This window comes from Mercurialis annua, linkage group LG8 (assembly GCF_937616625.2).
Source record: "Mercurialis annua linkage group LG8, ddMerAnnu1.2, whole genome shotgun sequence".
NCBI classification, from domain to species: domain Eukaryota; kingdom Viridiplantae; phylum Streptophyta; class Magnoliopsida; order Malpighiales; family Euphorbiaceae; genus Mercurialis; species Mercurialis annua.
Window position 1 is genome coordinate 2,568,098 of NC_065577.1, and position 24,680 is coordinate 2,592,777.

The window sequence follows — 24,680 nt, forward strand, 5'->3', positions numbered from 1 at the left end:
AACGGCCCGAAACGTTTCGTACGGGTGTCCAAGAGTTTCCGGTTTCCGAAACGTTTCCGAAACGGGAAACGCAACTTTATCGAAGTTTCCGTGCTTCTTAGACCGGAAATATTGAGAAGGATGTCAGAGATGCTGGAGGGACATCGAAAACTCCGAAACGACGCTGGAGACACCAGAGATATCGAAAAGGCGCTGAAGCCTCTAGAAAGACTCTGAAACCGCCGGAGATGCCAGAAAACCATAAGAAAAATAACAAAGACTAAAGATTTTTGAGATAAGAAAGAAAGTTGCCTTTTGAGTTCCCTACTCCTTTTTCACAACTGTAAATATGATATAGCAATAAAGAGTTTACCGATTACAAAGTTAAAATTTAGAGTTTGTGAACTAAAATTAAATTCAAATTTTTTAGTGATAGAAGGTTGAAACATCAGGGATTATAAATGTAAATGAGCCAATTTATTTTGGATTGAAAGGAACTTTCTCCCTTTTTTTATTTGTCTATTTACTTAATCACATTTATCTATAATTATTTTAAAAAAAATTCAATTATTATCTCCAAAATTACTCACTCCTAATAGATAATTTTATGGTTCATTTATAAAATATTTATAACTGACATAATTATATTAATATTTATATTTATATTTATATTTATAATTGAAAATAAAAATAAAAATAATATATTTTTAATAAGTATAATTTTGACAAAATGAACAAATAAAAAACCATAGAAGGAGCGTATAGTTAATTCTCTAATATAATTTTTTTTATATAATTTAAAAAACATCTATGTTCACGTCTATTATCTTCCAAATTAAGAATGGCTAATTTGAGGTTTTCATAGAAAATCCAATAATTTACTAGACATGTGGTTACTAGCGCAGCTGCACTAGACTAGACATAAAAAATAAAGCTTAATCACTCAAAAGCCTTATATCTTTTATTTTTTTCAATTGCACTCTGACGTAGAAAAATTCTTTCAGAACCCCCCATCTTTAGATTCTTTTTCAATTGTACCCTAAATTATTAAATTGACCTATTTTCACATGAAAAAAAAATTAAAATTAAAATTATCTTTATTTTTAATCTATATTCTAATTAAATACTAATATTATTAATAATGTAAACAATCATTCTTTCTAAAATTATATCCAATAACTTTTTAAAATCAAAATCATAAAAATTTTCAATTTAGAGTACAATTGAAAAAAAATCTAAAGTTGGGGGGATTTTGAGAGGATTTTTCTACGTTAGGGTGCAATTGGAATGGAATAAAAAGATGAGAGGGTTTTGAGAGAGTTTTCTAACGTCGGGATGCAATTGAAAAAAATTTAAAATTAGAGAACTTTTGAGTGATTAGACCTAAAAAAAAAACTCAACCATCATCATGCTGGTGACATACGCAAGGGTGCTTCAACTGACGATCTAATTAAATTGCAATGAAAAGGTCAAAAAACTAATTAACATAAAAAAAATTAAAATATTAATTAGATGAGCTTTCAACTAAAAGTCCATGTTTCTTATAAGAATAATTACAAAATCAGTTAAAAATAATCGTAAGATTTTATGACTTTATTTTATATTACTAAACATATACATATCGAGTTTATGCTTACCGGCCAGCTTATGTATTTATATTAATCATAATGTATAATTTGTTAAGAATAATCAAATATCGATTGCTGTATATATATAATTTGACTTGAAACTTTAAAAGTATTAATTTCCACTTAAATAAAATTATAATTTAGTCATTAAAATAAAATAAAATAATTTTAAAAAACTAGTGACTACCAAAATCAATTATATGTAATTCTGGAATTGATTATAAAATTGTTCTCTTCTTAAAAATTATTCCTCTCTATAAAATAAATTCCAATTCATTCAAAAAAATGCCCCACCATTTTGCCTATAAATACCGATCGAACAAGTCACCAAATTTCACACATTGCCTAAGTCTCTTCTTTACATCAAAAGGCAAAACAATGATATCCAAAATTTTAGTAGCTCTCATTTCTCTCGTCAACCTAGCCCTAATCCTTCCCTCAAGTGCCCAAAACACACCACAAGACTACCTCGATGCCCATAATATAGCTCGTATAGCCGTAGGTGCAGGGCTCGAACTAATGACATGGGACGATAATGTGGCCGCGTATGCTCAGAATTATGCAAATCAACGCATCAACGATTGCGCACTTGTGCAATCCGGGGGACCTTATGGCGAGAACATAGAGTGGAGCAACGTCGATCTTTCGGGCACGGATGCGGTGAAGTTGTGGGTTGATGAGAAAGCTTTCTATGACTATAACTCGAACTCTTGTACATCGGGCCATCAGTGCAATCTCTACACTCAAGTGATCTGGCGTACGTCGGTTCGATTAGGATGTGCCAGGGTTAGGTGCACAAATGGTGGAACAATTGTTATTTGTAACTATGATCCGCCAGGCAACTTTATTGGACAGAAACCTTATTAAAATGTTTGATCGTGTGTGCTACATTTGGATTTGTATAGCCTATATATAAATAAGCCATTAAAATCTTGAGGTTTCTATGGAAGAACTCTCAAGTTTTAATTGGAGGGCTATAGAAAGAATAAATGAAATAATGAAATTAAATATATTGTATTGTGTATTTTTGTTGTGCGTAAATGAATATTAATAAAAAATAATATGAAGTTTGCAATTGGTTTTCTCATGTTGTATGACAACTTAATTTGAAGAATACTGATCATATGGTAACACTAGCTTAACATAGGATGAATCCATTTCCACATCTCTAAAATATACCACTTTTGATTATATGATCTTTAAATTAAATTTTGTATTTTCAGATCTTTCAACTAAGCGAAAACACATTTTTAAATCCATGAATAACATAAACAATGCCGTTTCATCATATTCAAAAATTTAAATTTGTATCCTAAACGGCGTTATTTTTATCATTTAAGGACTTGAAAACATATTTTCACTAAGTTGAAGAATTAGAAAAAATCAAAATTTAATTTAATAATCAGATAATTAAAACTGGTATGAGGGACGTGAAAATAAATTATTTCCTAAACATACTTTGTTTCATCTATCACAAAAAAAACATATGAAGTTATGTTAATTTTTCCTCATATAAGCATTAAAATTTATGTTATTTCTAATATATATTCTAGACTAAGTAAATTACTATATCTATAATTACGATGAACTTCCAAATATAATCTAAATATGACAATTTGACCCTTCAGTTTTATATTTTGAGTCAATTATATCTGAAAATAAAGAGTGCAATTGATAAAAATAAACTATAACTCAGTATCTTAGGTTATTTTCTACGTCAAATTAGTTTTTTTTAGGAGAAATAATTCATAAGATTTTTTTATTAAAATACGAAATTCACAAACAAAAAATAGCAACATAAGAACTAGCCAAAAATGGATAGAAATTTCTTATATTTTAACGATTTTCTTTAAATTATCATAAATATAATTAAAAAAAATAAAAATATTTTATTTTATCAATTATTCCTTTAGCTTTTTTTTATTTACTGTTCACATATAATTGATACAAAGTATTAAAATATTTAACCACAATTTTGTATTCAACATATGTCAATCTCATCACATTTTTGTATATATTAACTTATTTTGGGCAAATTTATTTTTAAAACTTAAATCTTGACGTCTCTTATCAATTGCGATCAAATTTTTTAAATTTTTATAATCTTATCATAATTTGAAAGGTTTAGTGGAATTGTCTCCAAACTTTTGCATTCCACTATTTCACTGCAAATCTTTGCTATATTTTATTAATTACAATTAAAAAAATTATTGGGTCAAGTGTTTATCACTGGATAAAATATATATATATATATATTATCAATTATGATCAGAAAAATTATTATAGTATTTTTAAATTATTTTTTAAAACAATATATTATTCATATTATATATGAATTACATACAAAATATATATATAAAATAAAAATATGTATATACATTTATTATTTGGATATTACACAAAATGTGTACTAAATATATAAAAAAATTTATTTTTATCAAAATAATCATATTATTATAAATATTTAAAAAAATTACATTTTTATAATTATTTATAAAAACAGTATTTTTATAACACCATAGTCAGATTATATATTTTTCTAGTATTTATATAAACATCCCTATTTTTAAGACATTCAGCCACTGTCATTTGGTCTAATTTGGCCGGTGCCATGGAATAATTGATGTCACTTAACTGATTAACACTGACTTTAAAAAAGTATTATTGTAACTGAAAAGTGAAATCTGATCATGTTATGGTTAGAAAAAGCTTGTTTAAGTTGATATACTTATCAATTAGTCATATTCTGGAGCCATAAAGAAACATTGTCTAGCTATCATATTTAGGTTGTATTACATATAATATAATTTTATATTCTAATTATAATAAGAAATTGATAGAGTCAAATTTAAGACTCCTACGTTATACTATAATATCGATTTCACTTTTTTCTTTAATTTCATGAGGTGTTTTGAAGAGATTTCAACTATAAAACGACATTTTTAACTTTTCATATTCAGATTAATCTCCACTCGAACCAGATAGGTCTCTTACAGGAGAAAAAACTCTGATTCAAAATTTTAAACGGCTGCATATACGAATACGTATGAACCTGCAACCTCACTTAAGCCAGAAGAACCTGTTACCAATTCATCTTCACTTTAATTGTCTTGCCTATTCAAGTTGAATTTAACCAACTAAAAACCCTATCCGTCTCTCTCTTTTGAGAAACCTCTCAAACCCTAACAAATTTTTTCTTTTTGTTCACTTGGGAGGTGGTTTTTGGCCATTTTTGGCCAAAAATCACCTCCCCAAAGTTTTTAGTCTTTCCATAATTTTTGCCTTTAATTTTGAATAAAGTTTCTTTCTTGGCCAATTTTGATCTAGATCTAGAAATTATTTCTACCTTAATATCTTAATTTTATTAGATATGTTCTAATCGAAATTAAGAGTAGTTTTTTTCATTGTTGGAGATGAAATTGTTTTTTAAAACAATTAGAGCCACCATCTTACGACGGATTTCACCAAATATCAGTATATTTTGTGTCAGTATAAATGATGTCTTTAATGTTCAAGAGAAGAGATATGTCACAGAAGATGTGATTAGGGACTTTAACGATGAAGTTATAGCTGCTAGCTGTAGCAGTCGTGCGATTAAAGTTGGTATTATCATGGCAAGCGAAGCTAATCTAATTCTCTTTATTTCAAAGGTTGTAATGAATGCCTTCAACAACAACTATTTGCTTTGTAATATTATCAGTTTAATAGCACATGACTATTTTAGATTAATTGAGGTGCATACATGTTGTTTTAAGGGGTATTCCTATTAAATAGCACCACCTTTAGCGTTTTTTTTCGATTTAAGCCACTACTACAAATTGTCTCAATTGTTACCGCAAACTTTCCAATCTTTTTAATTATTAGCCCAGGTCCCCTTTTCGGCATCTGAAATCCCACGTGGCTCGCCGGATTGCCTCGTCAGCGCCAGCGTGGCCTTCTTTATGCGACCGTTTTAGATTATTCCTACCAAATAATACGAACTGCCATTTTGTCTCAAATATTAGCACAACCTTTCAAATATTTTTAAATTTTAGCCTAAAACTTGTTTCCGGCTATTGGAATCACAACTAACTCTACGTCACAGTCATAAATTTACAACCCTAAAATCACAACCATAAATTCACAAACTCTAAATGCTATGTATGCTATGTTACTATCAACTGTTACAAAATGCTATGTATGCTATTAACTGTTACTCACAGCTACTGAATGCTATGTATGCTATCAACTGCCAAGCCATATAAGTGCAATAAGTTAGTAGTTGTGTTAATAGCGTCTACTTCATATTAATACTGAGTCGTATAAGTGCAATAAATTAGTTTAATTGATATAAATATATTTAACGGATTATAAAAATGTCGCTCTCATCCAAACAATTACTATTTAGAAATAAATATTATATTTTGATATTTTAATTAATTTAAAATGTAAATGAAAATAATTTATTTAAAGATAAATTATTATATTTGATATTTTGATTAATTTTAAAGTTAAATAACGGGTATCTTAATTAACATTAATACATATAACGGGTCATAAAAATGTCGCTTATGTGTGTAGGATGTGATAATAATAAATTAATATTATATATAACGGTCGTATTAATATCCCAAACGGGGTATAGTTTCTATTTAAATAAAAATAATTATAATAATTTATTTACAAATAAAGTATTATATTTAATATTTTAATTAATTTAAAATTTAAATAACGGGTCATGTAAGTGTCGCTCACATGTGTAGCATAAAGAAGGCCACGTTGACGCTGACGAGGCAATCCGGCGAGACACGTGGGATTTTAGATGCCGGAATTGGGACCCGGGCTAATAATTAAAAAGATTGAAAAATTTGAACTAACAATTAAGACAATTTATAGTAGTGGCTTAAATCTCAAAAAACGCTAAAGGTGGTGCTATTTAATAGGAATACCTCTTGTTTTAATTACGATAGAAAATCTCATGTGGTAGCATATGACTATTTTAATTTATCTAATTGGTTGGGACATGTCCTTCCGATTATCAAATTCTATGTACTGGCTGATCAATCAACTTTTGATTAATAGAACTTTTTATTTAAAAAAAAAATATTTAACTGCGTTAATCTAGTTCCACTCTAAAATCAAATGAATCAATTTCATTTTTTAATTTATTCATCCGCAAATTAGATATTTTCTACTGATCCAACTATGAAATCCTGATGGTTTCTATTAGTTCGAGACATTTTAAAAGAAAATCAAAGGGTTAAAGCATTTTTAACAAATGAATAATGCACTTTAGAGATCTCCTAAAATTCAAATCTTATTTTTGATAGCTAATATTTAAATGTTGTATTTTTTTCAAAGAAATTTTCAATGTTGTTACTTATCATTTTTATTATAAGGAAAAAATTATAATTAAATCAAAAAGTGAAAATAAATCTATATACCAAAAATTATAGTGTATTAGTTAAACATATTCCAGAAGAAAAAAAATTAACAGTTACGTTCAATAATTTTATAATTTATGTCAATATGGTCTTTTAATTTAACGGATTAATTTTTCCAGTTATTATAAATAAATATAAAATTTATCAAAAAGTTCATGTAGTTATTAATTTTTCTAACCATTACAAATAAATATAAAAAATTAAACTATGGACTAATTTATCAAAAATAAACTTAAAGATATTAATTGTACTTTATTTTATTAATTAGACCTTTTATTTGTTTTATTTACTTATTCAATATATAATTGATTTAAAATGTGAAGGGGTTCAAGCTGTCAAATATTTTCATTTATGAAATAATTGTCAATTTCATCATAGTTATAGAAATAATAATTGTTTTACAAATCAAAAAACATCAGTAATACATAGATAAAAGAACACGAAAAGTGATTTTACAAGACTAATTAAGTGTTAAAACAAGACAGGGAAATCTATTAGCTTTTAATTACCAAATAACAAATAAAGATTATATATAATATTCTTCATCTAAAAGAACTTAAAATCCAAAACAAACATAACATATTATACTAACAAATTATTAAAGATGAACTCAAAAATACAAAACATTCATCAAAGAATGCCAACATACATAAGTAAGAGAACTATATATTTTGATGTAATATTAAGCTTAATTAATTAAATTACTTTATCCATATATTGACGATATTAATTAATTAAGCTTATTTCATTTTTCATTTTTTTAATATGGGCGTTCTCCTATATAATTTCCAGGTGGATAATAGTTGCAACTGATATAATTATAGCCATTTTTACATTTAGCACTAGCACATCCAATTTGATTTGTGTCACGCCAAATAATTTGAGTATAATGTAAGCATTGATCAGCTATGCATGAATTAGATTCATAATCATAATTAGGTCTTTCATCTGCCCACAATTTTACTGCATCTAGGGCACCAAATTCACCCCACCCCATTGCTAAATTCTCCCCGTAAGGACCATGCGAATGCTCTAATTCGCAAGTTTTCGCCTTTTTGTTTACGTATTCTTGTGCATAGTCCTTTAATGTGTCGTTCCATCCGATTGGACCGATCCCGATAGCTGCACGTACCTGATTATGTGCAGCGACATAGTCCGTCGGAGAATTTTGAGCTTGAGAGATGGGAGCTAGGGTTAGTCCCATGAAACATAGGGCTAGTACAAATTTGGTGACACCCATTGCTAATTATATTAATTTTTATCTCTCAATATGCAATGAAATGGAGAATTTTAGTGGAGAAATTGAGGTATTTAGAATAATATGTAATTATTTTGAGAATTTATAAGGGAATTTTAGGTTAAATTAGATAAAATCATAATGTTAAAAATAGAAGATAAAAAATGATACATAGGTGCTAATTATGTAACAAAAACAGAATTTGGTGGATATTAGTTTTGGATGTTAGTTTGATCAGTTTCTTAATATTGGTGAAAATTAACAATATAACAACTGCTAAAAGCAAAGATAATCGAAATATTAATTCATTTAAAATATAAAAATATTTAAGAGTGGTTAGAAATTATGTTAAAATAACAGGCATAAGATTAATTTTTTTATGAACAGGCATTAATTATATATCATGTTTCTATTGGTAAAATATACTAGAGAATTATACTAAGCTTCTCAACTGTTTACAACTCAATCACCAATATAAGCAAGCAAAAACGAGCCCCAGACTTCACATAAATCTTCATCATGTAATTTTTGTTGGACTTTAGGAGGATTAACTTGAAACAAACTATTTTAATTTGTACTAAAATGTAACTTTTACAAACACTCTTGCACTTGAAAGACACTACTCACACGTACACACACTCACCCTAAGTCTCTCCTACATACATGATAAACAAATTCCAGTTAATTCTTTATTTTGTGTAGAGAAAATTAAAAGATTAGAGAATTTTAGAGAGTTTGTTGGTGAATCTTCTAACACTCCTCCTCAACAACTACTTTCTTGAAATGTTTTTCTATTTACTACACCAAGTCGCTTTCTGAAATTTCAGAATTTTGCACAGTTAAGTTTTTTTGTAAATATATCATCAACTTGATCATCGGTCTTTACGTATACCATCTTTAATCCTTCGTGCAAATTTTTTTCCCAAACATAGTGGTAATGGACCTCCACAAGGTTTGTTTTTGTGTGAAACTGAATTTTTAATCAGATAAATAGCTGACTGATTATCACAATATAATCATATTAAATATAAGTTGTTTGATGAAGGTCCTTTATAAGTTGCAGTAGCCATGTGCATTTTTGAGTTCTCATTATCGCTGCTCTATATTCTGCTTTTGTATTTGAAATGAAATTGTATGTTGTCTTTTTCTTTACCAAAAGATGGGTCATATTTCCATATTAAATACATAATTTGCAGTTGAGTGCCTCGTATCGTGATCTCTAAGGTAATCAGCATCACAGTAGTTGTTGATCTCAATCTTTCCTTCTTTCTTGTACAATATACGATAGTTCATCATACCTTGAAAGTATTTTAAAATTCTTCGAACATATTCCAAATGAGGATTCTTAAGAATTCTGCATAAATCGACTTACCATGCTCTTTGAATATGATATATTAGGCCTCGTGAGAGTGACACAGATCAAGTTGTCGACTTATTATCTATGCATGTTAGTATCCTCCAAGTTCTTCTTTTCAAAAGAGCATAGGCTCGCACTCGAGCATTCCATATTTCTCCAATAAATCTTTTGTGTACATATGTTGACACACGGAAACTCCATTCTTCATACGCTCGACTTCAAGACCAAGAAAATGGTTTAACTCTCCCAAGGCATTCATTTGGAAACGTGCCAATAAATTCCCTTTTACTTGATCTATTGCAGCCTCGTCATCTCCCGTAATGATGAGATCATCCATAAACCAATACTATTTCTACCTTTTCATCTTAAATTCACACGAACATGCTAGAGTCCGCCGGTGACATCATATAATTATATTGGATTAAAAACTCTACTATTTTTCCACACCATGCTTTTGGCGCTTGCTTCAATCCATAAAATGTATTCTTTAACTTGCACACGTAGCCTAAATAAGATTTGCTTTTAAACCCTTAGGGCTCCATATATCTCTCTTGATCGAGCTCTCCATGCAAGAAGGTATTCTTTACATCCATTTGCCAGAGTTTCTGATCCTTGCAAAGAGCTAAGGCTAGCAACATATGTACCATTGTAATCTTTGCAACTGGACTTAATGTCTTGTCATAGTCCAAACCATACGTCTGCGAAAATCCTCAAGTAACCAACCGAGCTTTATGCCTCTCAATTGATCCATAAGCACGTCTCTTTATTTTGTAAATCCATTTACAGAAAATCAGCCTCACATCTTTGGTTTTTGCCACAAAATCCCAAGTCTCATTTTTGTTCAAGGCTTCTATATATTTTTTCTTTCATAGCACGTCGTCATTCTTCGCGCTTCTTAAACGTTGTAGGCCCCTTTGTATTCTTATTTTTCGACAAGTGTTACATTAATATATTTAGAATTCGGCTTTTTTGTCTTTCACTTTTTCTAAGTTGGTGCTCATGTTCCACTAGATTTTATTCTTGAATATTTTCATCATAAGTGATTTGATTATAACTCATCGTTGCATATTCTTCTGTAGGCTTGGTTTCCTTCTGGTCTGGGTATAGTTCCTCGATGACACAAGATGCTTGAAAATCCCGCTCTTCTTCGATTTCTGCCAGTGGGTGTATGGATGCCACGTTCTCTTCAACTTTGTTGTACCAACAATCACGAGCACAATCACCTTATTTGCCACAAACAAAGCATTGATTATTTATATGTTGACTCGTCTTGACATGGCCCTGACCATTGTGATTTGTTGTTCATCGCCCCATTTGCCAGCTTCTTCCTTGTTGATTATGCCAATTTTCTTGCATTGACTTTCCTCTTTTTATGAATCTCACCCCTTGTAGATTCTTACGCTTTTATTACTAAAGTAAGATCTCTCCTGTCTTTTGTTGAGGTTTTAGGCTTTTTTTTTATTTATCTCCTCCTGATTTGCCAAGATATTTTTTTAATTCATTCGAAGTTGGTTTCTTTGACCAATCCACGGGTTGTAATCACAATAGTATTGAACTCTGAACGCAGCCCATTTTTCAAGATTATGCTATCAAGGAGTATTATACCATAAATTTTAACCTACACACAAGAAAAATAAAAAAAATATAATATAATATTATTTTTTTCAAATTATTTTCTGAAAATTGTTTTTACTTAAAGTTTATTCTAATCACTCACTAATACGTGAAACTACGACTAGTTATACATTAATTTAGTTTTTCTCTTAGTTTATTTATTTTTTAGTGTTGTTTAATTATTGTATTTTTGAATAAAAAAATGGTGGATTTTATTCAAATTTGAATTTGTTTGATTCTTTTTTATTATTATTATTCATTTATGCAAAATATTATTTTCTTGTTGTTTAATTTAAGGATTAATTTTATAAAAATTCACGAACTTTACACGTTTTCTCATTTTAATCACGCAATTTCGATTTTCTCATTTTCATTCACGAACTACCACTTTTTCTCAAATTCATACATGGTGCTGAGGTGTCACGGTTCCATTGGTGTAATTTGTTGAGGTGGATGTCACTTTACACCAATGAATGAGTGCCACCTCAGCATCGTGTATGAATTTGAGAAAAAGTGGTAGTTCGTGTATAAAAATGAGAAAATTTAAACTACGTGATTAAAATGAGAAAATGTGTAAAGTTTGTGATTTTTTTTACATTAACCCTTAATTTAATTAAGTCTAGCTAAATTTTCTTAATCTAAAATATTATGAGTAGATTAAATTGAATTTTAATAACTTTTCTTATGCCCATACAACTTCTATTGCCCAACTTAATGTTAGTAGTTACTTGATTAATCATTACTTGATGTTAGAATGATTAGTGAGTAAAAAATTAGAGCTAATTAATTTAAAAATGATAATAGTAACATACTTATAAACATGAAGTAGGCTATTAAGTTTGCGTTACGTGGTTTATGTGAATAACAGGTTTTTCAAACTTCGATTATTTATTGCTAATTACTTTCTGTTATTCAATAGCACTGCAAAATAATATGAGGTGTTGGATTATAATCAAAGAGCTAGCATTGTCTAAAAATAGACGGTTTGCAAATTCGTTCTATCATTGTACAAAAAGATGGAAATTGATTAACATGAAGTCAAAGATAATTTAATTAAAATTCATATCAAAACAATACTGTAAATTATTTGTTGTTACTTTTATTCATTTATTTTATATTTTCATTAATTTAAAATTTAATTATTAATTTATTTATATATTAATAAACTAATTAATTAAGCTTAAATCATTTTTCATTTATTTATTTTTATCGATGAGAGCATTCTCCTATATAATTTCCAGGTGGATAGTAGTTACAACTAATTAATGTGATTATACCATTATTACATTTAGCACTAGCACAACAAATTTAATTTGTGTCACGCCAGATAATTTCAATATAAAACAAGCATATATCAGCTCAGCAAGAACAATTATACTACAAAATTGAATCACTCAAAAGAGGAAGTAAAAATCAATCAAATACTATAATTTTTAACAAAAATATTAAAATCAATACCAAAATGGTAAAAAATAGTACACTTACTACTGTAAGTATTAATTTTACTTTTTTAATAAGGGCGTTCTCCTATATAATTTCCAGGTGGATAATAGTTGCAACTAATATAATTAAATCCATTGTCACATTTAGCATTAGCACAGCCAATTTGATTTGTGTCACGCCAGATAACTTGAGTATAATGCAAGCATTGATCAGCTATGCAAGAATTAGATTCATAATCATAATTAGGTCTTTCATCTGCCCACATTTTTACAGCATCTAGGGCACCGAATTCCCCCGATCCCATGGCTAAATTCTCTCCGTAAGGACCATTCGAATGCTCTAATTCACAAGTTTTTATCTTCGTGTTTATATATTCTTGTGCATAGTCCTTCAATGTATCGTTCCAGCCGACCGGACCGATCCCAATATCCGCACGTACTTGATTATGTGCCGCAACATAGTCCGTCGGAGAATTTTGAGCTTGAGAGATGGGAGCTAGGGTTAGTCCCATGAAACATAGGGCTAATACAAATTTGGTGACACCCATTGTTGATTGTATATTTTTTTTTATCTCAATATGCAATGAAATTGGAGAAGTTGAGGTATTTAGAATAATATGTAATTTTGAGAATTTATAAGGGAATTTTTCGGTTAAATTCGATAAAATCATAATGTCAAAAATAGAAGATAAAAATTGATACATACGTGCTAATTTTGTAACACAGAAAGAATTTGGTGGATATTAGTTCTAGACGTTAGTTTCAGTTTCTTAATTAATAATTAACAATTTTACAACTGCTAGAAGCAAATAAAATCTAAATATTAATTAATTCTTATAATATATAAATACATATATATATAATGTTAATGTATAGAATGATTGGTATTTTATATTGGAAAACTTTTAAAATACTCATCATCATCATTAGAAGTTCTACAAAAATTTGATTTAGAATCATAGTTAGCCTTCTCACAAACACATGAAATGAATGATTAAATTCACATCTTTTAATTACTGAATTAGTAATAGTTTTGAGCATACTATGTTACTATTTTATCTCATGTAATTAGATCGACCTTACTATATATTTTGCAGCATAGTCATGCACTTCACATCATCATATGCCCAGCTCGCTTGTGCCAGGCTTGTACAATAAATTTTTGTATGAATTTCCGCTCTTATCCGCGTTAAGTTCATTTTTATAGAAAGGCTCGAGCTTATAGTATAGTTGGTTAATTTTTAATATAGGTTTGACAACACTCTTCTCGAACCCAAAAAATATATTATAAAGGTTAGACTTGAATAGAAAAATATTAGGCATGAACCAGGCACGCGGACTTGAGCTTGTATTTCAAAATATCAAGCGTGCTCATTTTCGGAACATGAATATGTATAGATGAAATTCGAAAAGAACGATCGATATATTTTGAAGATTTAACCTAGCTAATCTTCAAAGTCTGCAGTAATCAAAAACATTATGGCATTGATGTTGTATTACTTTCTCCATCCAATTACCTCCATGGTGGAGCATTCGTACTTCTTTTAATTTAGTTTTATCTAAATCTATATCTATACTTCTATACTATATATAAAAGCACGGCTGGAGGGGGACAGACAAATTTACTGAATAATCCTTTTCAGTTTACTACTAAATAAAGGTTTTATAGTCATTAACTAATTGATTATTTAATTAATCATTATTATAATTAAAGTCCTAATTAGAATAGGTAGCTAAATTATCTCCAATTTAGTTTTTAATATGCAAAAAATAACTAAATTGTCTTCAAATTAGTAGGAATACCTATCTTTTAGTTTGATTGCACTACAAAATTAAAATACTCTATTTAGTCAATATATTATTATTTAAATTTCTATCTTATTATTTTTAAAGATATTATTAATTAAATTAAATTAATTATTTAATTATGGTTATTATAAAACTAAAAGAAGAATAAATTCAGTATGGAAAAAAAATTAATAACTGAATATATTATATTTACTTTTATAAAAATTCTTAACTAATTTAATATTAATTATAAATAAAAATTGATATAATTATAATAAATTTACTAATATGTTCATTGACGAGTTACGTTACGAGCCACGTGCATAGCACGTAATGCGAAACTAGTATATTTAAAACACCGAAGACAATGTTGATTTTAGGTGTGTGGGTGTAAAACTATATTAATTTGCTTTATTTTTATTTTAGCTTTATTTTTTATTTGATTATTTTAGTTTATTTTATTCTATTTAAAATTAGATAAGTGTCGTAGGATTAAGAGCTTAACTTTTATTCTATTGATGATGAATTATTTCGATTATTTGAAATTGAAGCATGCAAAACAAAATAGACCATTTTTTTTAAATTTGTGTATTGTTAACTTATTATCTTTTTAAGCGATGAAATGAATTAAGAGCTGTGATTTTTATTGACTTTTTAATAGCTTAAATATTTATATTAACTTGTATATCACAAAAGTAAAAAATATAACTAAATTCAGTGACAAATTTCAAAACTTTAATGGTTTTGACTAATGAATTTTGTTAGATTCACTTGCTATAGATAAATTTATATGTTTGTGACTTTGTATAGTAAAATGGAGCATAAGACGCACTTGTCAAAAATAATAATAAAAAATATAAAAATGCAAATAATTTGAGTGAAGTTGCTCTATACACTATAGTTACGTTTGATTCGAAATAGCTAATTTGTGAAGAAAAAAATAGAAGAAAAAAAACAATTAGTAGATAAAGTGGTTTAGAATAAAGTCAAAATAAATTGAATTAATATTTTTTAAAAGTTAGTACATTTGACTATGTATATGTAATTGTATGCCAGACGTGTAATTGTGCGGTATATATTATTTTAATATTATTTTTTAAATTCTTTTCTTAAGAAATTTTATATTGCATTTATTTGATTTTAATTTTTTTTATATTAGGCATAATTTTTATTTAATTCCGATTTAAATTAGTCTTAATGATTGATTGATTGATTGATTTATTGATTAAATTAAATTAATAATTTATATAAATTAAAAATTCAAGAAAATACTATAGTAATAACTCTTATAATAAAAAAATTAAGTATAATTTAATGTATATAACTTGAAAATTATGAGAATAATAAAGCTCATGAGTACACATAATTATAAATTGCAATAGTATATTGACTATTTCGAAATAATTAAGTGAAAATCACTTTTACAATTCTTCATTCATAGCTAATCATGATGATTTTATTTTAATATCTATTGCAACCCTGAAATATTAAGACATTAGCATAGAGTAATTATAAACTATTTAAGAATCTAAAATACATAAATTAATCTGAACCAGTATAACATAAAGTAAAAATTATAGACTGACCTTTTCTTGAAGTGAGGAGGAGTAAAAATAGTTGGATGGTGAATAAAATATTCATATCAAGGAAAACATTTTTTTTAATTGTGTACTTCAAACTTTTCAAACTTCAAACAAAAGAAAAACAAAAACAAAATCAATTACTAATGGCTTAATTCCTTAAAAAAACCCCATCTTGCACTTTTTTTTCATTTATATCCTGACCTTGTAAAAACACCATTTGTTTTTCAAACTTCAAACAAAAGAAAAACAAAAACAAAATCAATTACTAATAGCTTAATTCCTTAAAAAAACCCCATCTTGCACTTTTTTTTCATTTATACCCTGACCTTGTAAAAACACCATTTGTACCCAATTTTGGGTTTTTATGTTTCATCTCTACCCAAAAGCATTAAATTGTACTTTTTTCATTTGAAAAAGAGTTTAAAACATACTTTTTTCTATTTTAAAATATACATATAAATCCTTAAACTTAAAAAATAATCAAATACATCCAAATAATTAATTAATTTTTTTAATTTGATAAAATAATAAAAAATTAAAAAAAATTATTATTATTTTTAATTTTTTTGTCGGAAATATTTTTAAAAAAATTAAAAAAATAAAAAAAATTCGAAATATTTAAAAAAAAAATATTATTATTTTTAATTTTTTTGAAAAAGATGGTATTTTTGTACTATTAATAACATTAATATCTAATTCGTATATAAGTTAAAAATGAAGGATTGTTTTAAACTTTTTTTCAAATGAAAAGAGTACAATTTAATGCTTTTGGGTAGAGATGAAACATAAAAACTCAAAATTGGGTACAAATGGTGTTTTTACAAGGTCAGGGTATAAACGAAAAAAAAATGCAAGGTGGGGTTTTTTAAGAAATTAAGCCATTACTAATTGAGTGAAGAAAAAGGGCAGTGATATTTCCAGATCAAATTTTAATAAGACCAGAGCACTTTTTATGGTTTAGACATTATTGTCCTTTTCCTAATAAGCTAACAATTTCATTAATTAGGTTCATTTTTTTATTTCTAAATTAATACTTGTTTAATTAGGAAACAAATATTAAAAAAGTTAAACTCAAATAATATTCTCTTCATAATCAATTCATTTTCCAAACTCACTCTAAACAAACAAATAAAAGATTGATCTTTAAAAACAAAACTCTTAGCAACAGGAAAAGAAATTACACGCACAACATATCATCATTCATCTTCATCATTCATTTGAAGCCATCCAAAAACAAAAGCTTAACAAAATGAAAATTTAGCGACAAGTACCAATTAAACATGTTTAAAATTGATGTTGGTGTTTGGTCAAAAATTGAATTTGAACTTTAGGTAGATCCATTTACAATTATTAGATTGAATTAAAATAAAATACGAAATTATATTATTTGCACAAAAATAATAAAGAGGAAAAAAAACTTGGACCAACATTTTTTTATGGCTTAAATGCATCAAAAATCATGAACTATCGCGTGTTTTTGGTATTTAACACGAACTTTTAATTTTAGCTTAAAAATACATGAACTTTCAACTTTTTGCAATTAAGACCAAGTGTGAATTTTTTTTAAAAACGGCGTCGTTTTAGGTCCAAAGCGGCACCGTTTTATGGCCAAAACGGCGTCGTTTTATGTCCGAAATGGTGTCCATGTTATTATTGCAAAAAATTGAAAGTTTGTGTATTTCTATGCCAAAATTAAAAGTTCGTGTTAAATACCAAAAACACGCGATAGTTCGTGATTTTTGGAGCATTTAAGCCTTTTTTTATTAAGATATATTTATAATTATATAATTTTGTTTGATTGATAAACAAGTAAATGGAAGGCTAAATATCGTAAAAAGGCCAAACCTTTCACAAAATCAACAAATGAGAGAATAGTATTTTAAAATATAGAGACCAAACCTTTCACAAATGAGAGAGTAGCATTTTAAAGTCTAAAAATAATAAAATAAAAGTCAGATAATATTCAATTGTTAATGGTTTTGTAATTCTTTATTTGTTTGTTTGGAGTGACGTGAAAAAGAAAATTGATTATGACGGGATCCACCTTTCATTGTAAATAATTCTAAAACGAATGAGAGCGATTCAATATACGAAGGTGCTGATTAAAGCTCAAAATAGAAAAATAAGAACAAAACTTACCGATGAACCAAAACTTTTGAGGATGATAGCAGCGTTTTTTTTTAAATCAAGAGTAGTACGACGGCTAGGGTTGACGACAATTGAAACGATGTTTTTTTTTTTAGGGTCTTTAAAGTATTTTAAAAAGACCTAAAATCTAAAGAACAAAAGAAAAAATAGCACGGCAGTTTATATATTGCTACTACAATATGATTCTGCTTCTAATTGAAGCACACAACTCAATGGGCTTTTCATTCATATACATGAACGGATGGGCTTTACATGGAGAAAGAATGAATTGCATGCAAGGCTCATTTACATGGAAAATATTCATAACTATTTTTTTTATTAGTAATGCAAACTAAATATGAATCAAACCACGACCGAATCAACGAACGACTCAAATAAAATCAATATAAATATTTAATAATAATAATAATAAATTACTTAAAACTTGACGGAATGCAAAAATTATAATTCTTTTTTTTTGAATAATTTAAAAAAATACGGGATATTACATTCTCCCCAACTTATTAAAAATTCGTCCTCGAATTTACCACAAAACCAAAGTCAAATAAAAACAATTAAAGCACGCATAAAATCACACGTAACTCAAAATACGGAGCAACACATCCTCAATGGAATTAAGATAAAAACCGCATAACCCAACTTTAGCAAAATAAAACCGCAATCTCAAAAGATTAAACCAAATCTCATACCCAAAGGTAATGCTACCACAAAGACAATTGAGGAGAGTCAAACAAAACGAAACATAATTAAACTTAAAACACGCCGAAAAATTTGGGGTGTTACATTCTCCTCAACTTAGAGGAAAACGACCTCGAAATATAAAACTGATTTGAAGACTCGAAAGATCACCACATGCATACGTGAGAAATTCTGTGTTCAACAATTTGGTACCTCAAACGACTTCTCAAATACCACGTGTGAATTAAAATTTTGCTTCCAACCGGGAATAACCAACACGCAATACGAGGAAAGCCCTAAGTTACAAACCAAAAACCTACAGACACTCTCAACTGAAAATAATCTTACATCCTTTAACGTCTACGCCCAATATCACTTATAGTGGTCACAACACCAATTACCTCATATGAGAAGACTTAACAGCAAATCAAAATATCATCCTTATCAAATATGCTCTCACAAAATAACGGCTAAAAACTAAACACCATTAGAATCGTCTCGGTTCAACCAACTAAGATTAGCTCGACAATACCATCAACTTTTCGAACTCAGTCGTAAGAAGCACACCAATTTGTAAGAAATACATAATTTAAACTCCTGACATTAAAATTTTTCGTCCTTAATTAATTTTTTTATATTCACCCAATATAACCTCGAATCCTATAGAATATCATTTAGATCAAATCGAAATTAATCGGTTTATTGGTCATGTTCAAATTAATTTTTTTTTTTTTGAAAAAGCTTTCTGCAAATACAATTTCATATTAACACCGTCCGCTTTAAATTTTAAATTACTAGCATTTCAAGTTAAATTTCATTTTTAACCGAAAATATTTAACCCGTTGAAAAATCCTCTAGATTCATAAACACATCAACAAAATAAAACACTCTCAATTTTAAATTATAACTGAACCTTACTTTCATAATAAATTCACAATTTTATAAATCGTTCATTTAGAAAAATCATAAAATCCACTTTTAAATCAAAACTGGCAAGGTTTCATCATTTTTCAAAAGTTAAAATCCCACAAATAAAAATTCTTTTATTTACGAAAAATTTCAATATCGGTAGCAAAACTTTTAAACAGAAATTGAATTTGTAAATACAAAATTCCTTTTAAACCTTTCAGTGTAAATAAATACGCAGAGCATAACCAATTTCCATAAATCAAAATTCCTCAAATTATATACTCTAAGATGACACAATTTTTTTTTAACCCGACTCAAAAAAAATTCCGCACTTACCACAACTAAACCTTAAGTGCAACTTATAACCATAATCCCTATTTACCAAATGCTGATACTCCAACAATATAGAATAAATCCTTACAATGCAATTCCTCCTAAATCACCACCGTCATCACAGAGTATTGTATAGATACCAACCAGATAAAATTTTCAAAATCATTTGAAATTTAACAACTTTTTAAACACCATTTTCATAATATAACTCGCGAGTTTATAACAAAACATTTGTCTTGACAAGTCTCACTGATAAAATTTATTTTACATAATTGTGCGCCAGGGTGATGACAGCTCTCATCCCCAAAGAGTTGCATTCAACCCTAATAATTTAATGTCGTGATGAATGTTCTAAATGCATGTATCAATTATTTATTTCTCTTTAAATTAGTGATCATACTCAATGCTCAGTGCAGTTTCCTATTCGTGGTATTTCAAATGCATGTTCATGACATGTCTGGGCACAATTATGTGATAAAAACGTTTCAATTACTTTAACAAGTTAACATTTGAAATCAATTTTCATTCGAAACATTTTTCTAGACATTACACTCTGTGAGACGGGCACTCGTCCATCTTGACATATTTGCCCATCTCTATTATACTAGTCCACCAATTTGCATCGTCATTAACGAAATAACCTAAAATCAACAACAAAACTAAAATTTACCTAACAACAAATTTCCCTTCAAATCTAATTGAAAATTTTCCAAAGGCATCAAACAACACGAACGCCTTCACAGCTCCACTATCAGTTTTGGTATATCACTTATCTACCTAATGAAAGATGCCAGTGTATTACTACACTGATCAACCTCGAACACAGTTTCCACATTATTTTCCAGAATGCCAAAAGCCGAAAGATTTAGATACACCAATTTATCACAAACGAGCCCGACCTAGAAACGCATAACGATCGAAATTTCATGCACTAGGAAAACGCTCACGAGTACAATTATCCCTCCGGTGCTGAGTAATATAACTCAAATCGCCTTCCCCTGACAAAGACATATTTTTAAAATTCAAATCTGCGAACAGCTCTTGTAATCGCTTCTCGAATTTAATGATAAGAAAATTAATCACTTGTATTTCCAGGGTCAAACGTTCGTTCCGGCTAAACCAATTATAACATCTAAATTAATCGCAGGGTTAAAACAAAGGTTAGAATCGCGCATCGACACCAACGCCAAAGCTAAACCAATGAAAAACTATCGAGAAGTATCCTCACGTGATATTCCACACAATGAGGTCAACGAGAACTAAAACGGATACGGTATAACTTAATCAAACACTATAGACAAGAATAATAACACAGTAATATAGGTCAAGAATTGATCACACATCCAAAAAAAAAACACTTAACCATCTTGTAGTAAAACAATTACTCATTAGGGTAGATAACCAAAATAATTTCAAAAGGTTAAGAAAACAACATCTTATATGATCCACGAATTCCTACCGACATGGTGACAACTCAAAACAACCCGTAATTGATGAAAATTTAAATCATACAATAACATTTTCAACACATCAACTTAAACCAAAATAATAAAGATATTGGTCAAAAGTACTTATCAAAACCCACTTCGAAAGATAAATTTTTTTATATATACTTCAAGTTCATGTCGAGCGCCAAAGTTTTAAAAATCATTTTCCGGAAAACCTCTTTGCAAAATAATGGTTAAATTTTTTATTCGCAAACGTCTCAGTTAAAAATCATCGAGTTAGCCGAGCAATTACAACTTTCAAGCTCAACTCTAAATTTGGATGACACAAGTCAAACCCATAATATCCATTTATAAAACGTATGCAATACATTTTCAAATTCGAAAAAAAAAAACAATTATTCTTTAACAATCTTTTCATAAATACTGGCTTCAATCAAAATTAGTAAATCAAGTATAAGACCAACAACACCAAAGTGTTGACAAATCGAAATATGGTAAAATTACAAAATTAATGTTAAATTATCAAATCGGTATCGCCTTTAAAAATAATATTATTTCAAAACAATCATTTTGAAAACACCAAGATAGACGTAACATTTTATTTTGTCTTCTTAAAAAAATACAAGAATTTCATTTTATTTCAAAATAACAACCCTTTTTCAATCCTTAGTCAAATGTAAAACTTTGAAATAAACGGAATTCATCTAACTGGCAAGATACTGAAAATAATATTTTAGGGTGTCGTGTCCAGACTACCCATTTGACTTTTTGCGTCAAAACACCAGTTAGGCAAAAATAATATCCTTAAGGAAATTTAAAACCAATATGTGGCCAACATCGTAATTCACAAAACGTGAAAAGGATTTTTCTTTCAAAATCATTTAACCCAAAACAATGTCAAAAACTAATAAAATATAAATTTTTTGAAATCAAAGTTCACTGCCAAAACCAGAAGTACTTACAAAATAATTTAACGTCGACAACATCATTAAAGCATAACAACCAAGATATATCACCCAGGTGAAAAACAACATCATCTAGATAAGTTAATTAACATCATACCCAAGTATAAAATAGAGGAAATTACCAACATAAGATTTCCCGAGAAATCAAAAGCAATTAAATCACTCAAGTGAAATAACATCAAAAGCATCAAATCAAAATATAAATAATGACTGACTTGACGCAATCCTATCAGTGTCGGCAGAAAATTTTAAAATCAAAAGATGACGTTTCAAAGACAAGACATGAATCCTAATTCCGCAGTAGTACCTATGACTCAAAAACGACCTAACAGAGTAAACACATAGTAAGCAAATGGCCTTGGTTTGAAACCAAAGCTCTGATACCAACTTTGTCACGACCCAATTTCATGGATCGTGACCGGCGCTAGGGTATGGGTATGGTTGTACCAAAACCCGTAGCAAACCTTGCGGAAATCAAATAAACATTTAAACCTGCAGAAAACTGCTCGGGGGCAACCGAGACTCCAACCTAAGTCTAGCAATTTATAATACAGTTCTAATGTAAATAACTTAAGTAGCTGAAAATATTCCACAGCATGCCTTAAATATAATAATAAAATATTCCAGTGTAAATATGCTAATAATAAATAGTCGATCAAATTCGACAATCCCAAAGTGTAATATCGAATGTAATATATAAACTAGTTCTACTGCGGTCTAAGAGTTCGAAAATAGTAACTAGTTTAAATAACATAAAAACCTCCGAGGAATCAAAAGAATCGGAGTGGACCAGCTTTCAAATCATAAACCTGGAAAATTTGGGAAAACAACGGGGTCAGATATACTGAGATGAGTTCGCAATACTATTTACATTTATTAAGTTTAAAACCCTTAAATCAAAACATTTTTATACTAATATAATATGATTATGGAAAACAGTATTGAAATGATCCCAGCGTAAGTATGACATAGCATACCGATAAACCCAGAGTGGACGGGAACAAATCCTCGTCAAATAAATATACCAGCGTGAGCAAGATTTTAGTCTGCCGTTTCCCAGAGTACTTACCGGTGCACACAGTCTCGATACAAGCCTATCGAGTAGCTCGTTTCAATCCAGTTCCATAATCCGTAAAAACAGTTCACAAACATTTATAATATTAAAATACGATGCGGTACTTAATAAAGCGGTAAATAGCACTACAAACTCACTGCTTGCTTATCCACGATGATCTTGGCAAACAGCTAGCCCTGCGTAGACTCCGAAGCACGAGCAGTCGACGGGTCTAAAATAATAAATAGGTTAAAATCCGTACGACCCCTAACTCTAAGATCACTAGACACCATGTAGGACTAGTACAATTAAATAACCAGATAAATCACAGAGAAACACAATTCTCAATAAATTGTAATGCCGTAATTAATTCAAGACTATTGAGTTCGCACTTAAATCCAATCCGAAAATATTATTAAAATAATATTTAATTGATAAATAAAATCAATTCCTCAAATAGTGAGTTAGCCGAGTTTTTCAAAACTACCAAGCTAAACCCACATGTCGGTGACCCAAGTCCAAACCGACCCAACCATAAAACTAGAGTTATAAACCATAGTTTATAATTAATATTAAATAAAATATTAATTAATATCAAAATAGAACTCAATAGCTTGAAACCCAAGTAATTAAATATTACCGGCAATTATCTCAATTAATTAAATAACAAATAAAGCTATAATATAAATTTAATTCCAAAGGCAATCTAAGCCAAAAATATCAATTTAACAATTAAATAATAATTAATAATAATTTTTAATTTAATTTTTAAATATTCAAATATTATTTTGATGCCTTAAATAATATAATTAACTTGACAAACTTTTAAATAAAATAAAATCCCCAATACTTATTTAATATAGTCAATTTGTAAAATCACATATAAACTATAATAAGATTAATATTAATTCTATATTTAAAATAATGATGTGCAAAGTAATTTAAAATCATAAATAATAATATTATTAAATTGTCAAATTATAAGTCGAAACTAAATCCGTAGATTAAAATTCGAATCAAAAGACAATATATAAAAGTGAATTAATTAGAATTTAACTTAAAGAATTAATTGATTTAAAACCAAACAATCTAGG

General features: G+C 28.4%; 3 protein-coding genes and 1 long non-coding RNA gene across 4 annotated transcripts; 1 reads left to right on the forward strand and 3 right to left on the reverse strand.

Annotated features, from left to right (window-relative positions):
- Positions 1 to 1,937: 1,937 nt before the first annotated feature.
- Positions 1,938 to 2,682, forward strand: LOC126660207 (pathogenesis-related protein 1-like). The gene has a single exon (XM_050353567.1). It carries the CDS (start codon positions 1,986 to 1,988, stop codon positions 2,472 to 2,474), a length of 489 nt encoding a protein of 162 aa, XP_050209524.1. The 5' UTR covers positions 1,938 to 1,985; the 3' UTR covers positions 2,475 to 2,682.
- Positions 2,683 to 7,790: 5,108 nt separating this feature from the next.
- Positions 7,791 to 8,270, reverse strand: LOC126660208 (basic form of pathogenesis-related protein 1-like). Its single transcript, XM_050353569.1, has one exon. The coding sequence runs from the start codon at positions 8,268 to 8,270 to the stop codon at positions 7,791 to 7,793; it is 480 nt and encodes a 159-aa protein (XP_050209526.1).
- Positions 8,271 to 12,748: 4,478 nt separating this feature from the next.
- On the reverse strand, positions 12,749 to 13,264 carry LOC126660209 (basic form of pathogenesis-related protein 1-like). Its single transcript, XM_050353570.2, has one exon. It carries the CDS (start codon positions 13,226 to 13,228, stop codon positions 12,749 to 12,751), a length of 480 nt encoding a protein of 159 aa, XP_050209527.1. The 5' UTR covers positions 13,229 to 13,264.
- Positions 13,265 to 23,117: 9,853 nt separating this feature from the next.
- LOC130014921 (uncharacterized) lies at positions 23,118 to 24,196 on the reverse strand. Its single transcript, XR_008789697.1, has 2 exons — positions 23,745 to 24,196; positions 23,118 to 23,341 (listed from the first exon to the last, which is right to left on the reverse strand). It is a non-coding gene; the product is annotated as an uncharacterized LOC130014921 (long non-coding RNA).
- Positions 24,197 to 24,680: the final 484 nt, after the last annotated feature.

Excerpts from the sequence above, each read along its gene's own strand:
- LOC126660209 (XM_050353570.2), bottom strand. The coding sequence starts at position 13,228 with ATGGGTGTCACCAAATTTGTATTAGCCCTATGTTTCATGGGACTAACC.
- LOC126660207 (XM_050353567.1), top strand. The coding sequence starts at position 1,986 with ATGATATCCAAAATTTTAGTAGCTCTCATTTCTCTCGTCAACCTAGCC.
- LOC126660208 (XM_050353569.1), bottom strand. The coding sequence starts at position 8,270 with ATGGGTGTCACCAAATTTGTACTAGCCCTATGTTTCATGGGACTAACC.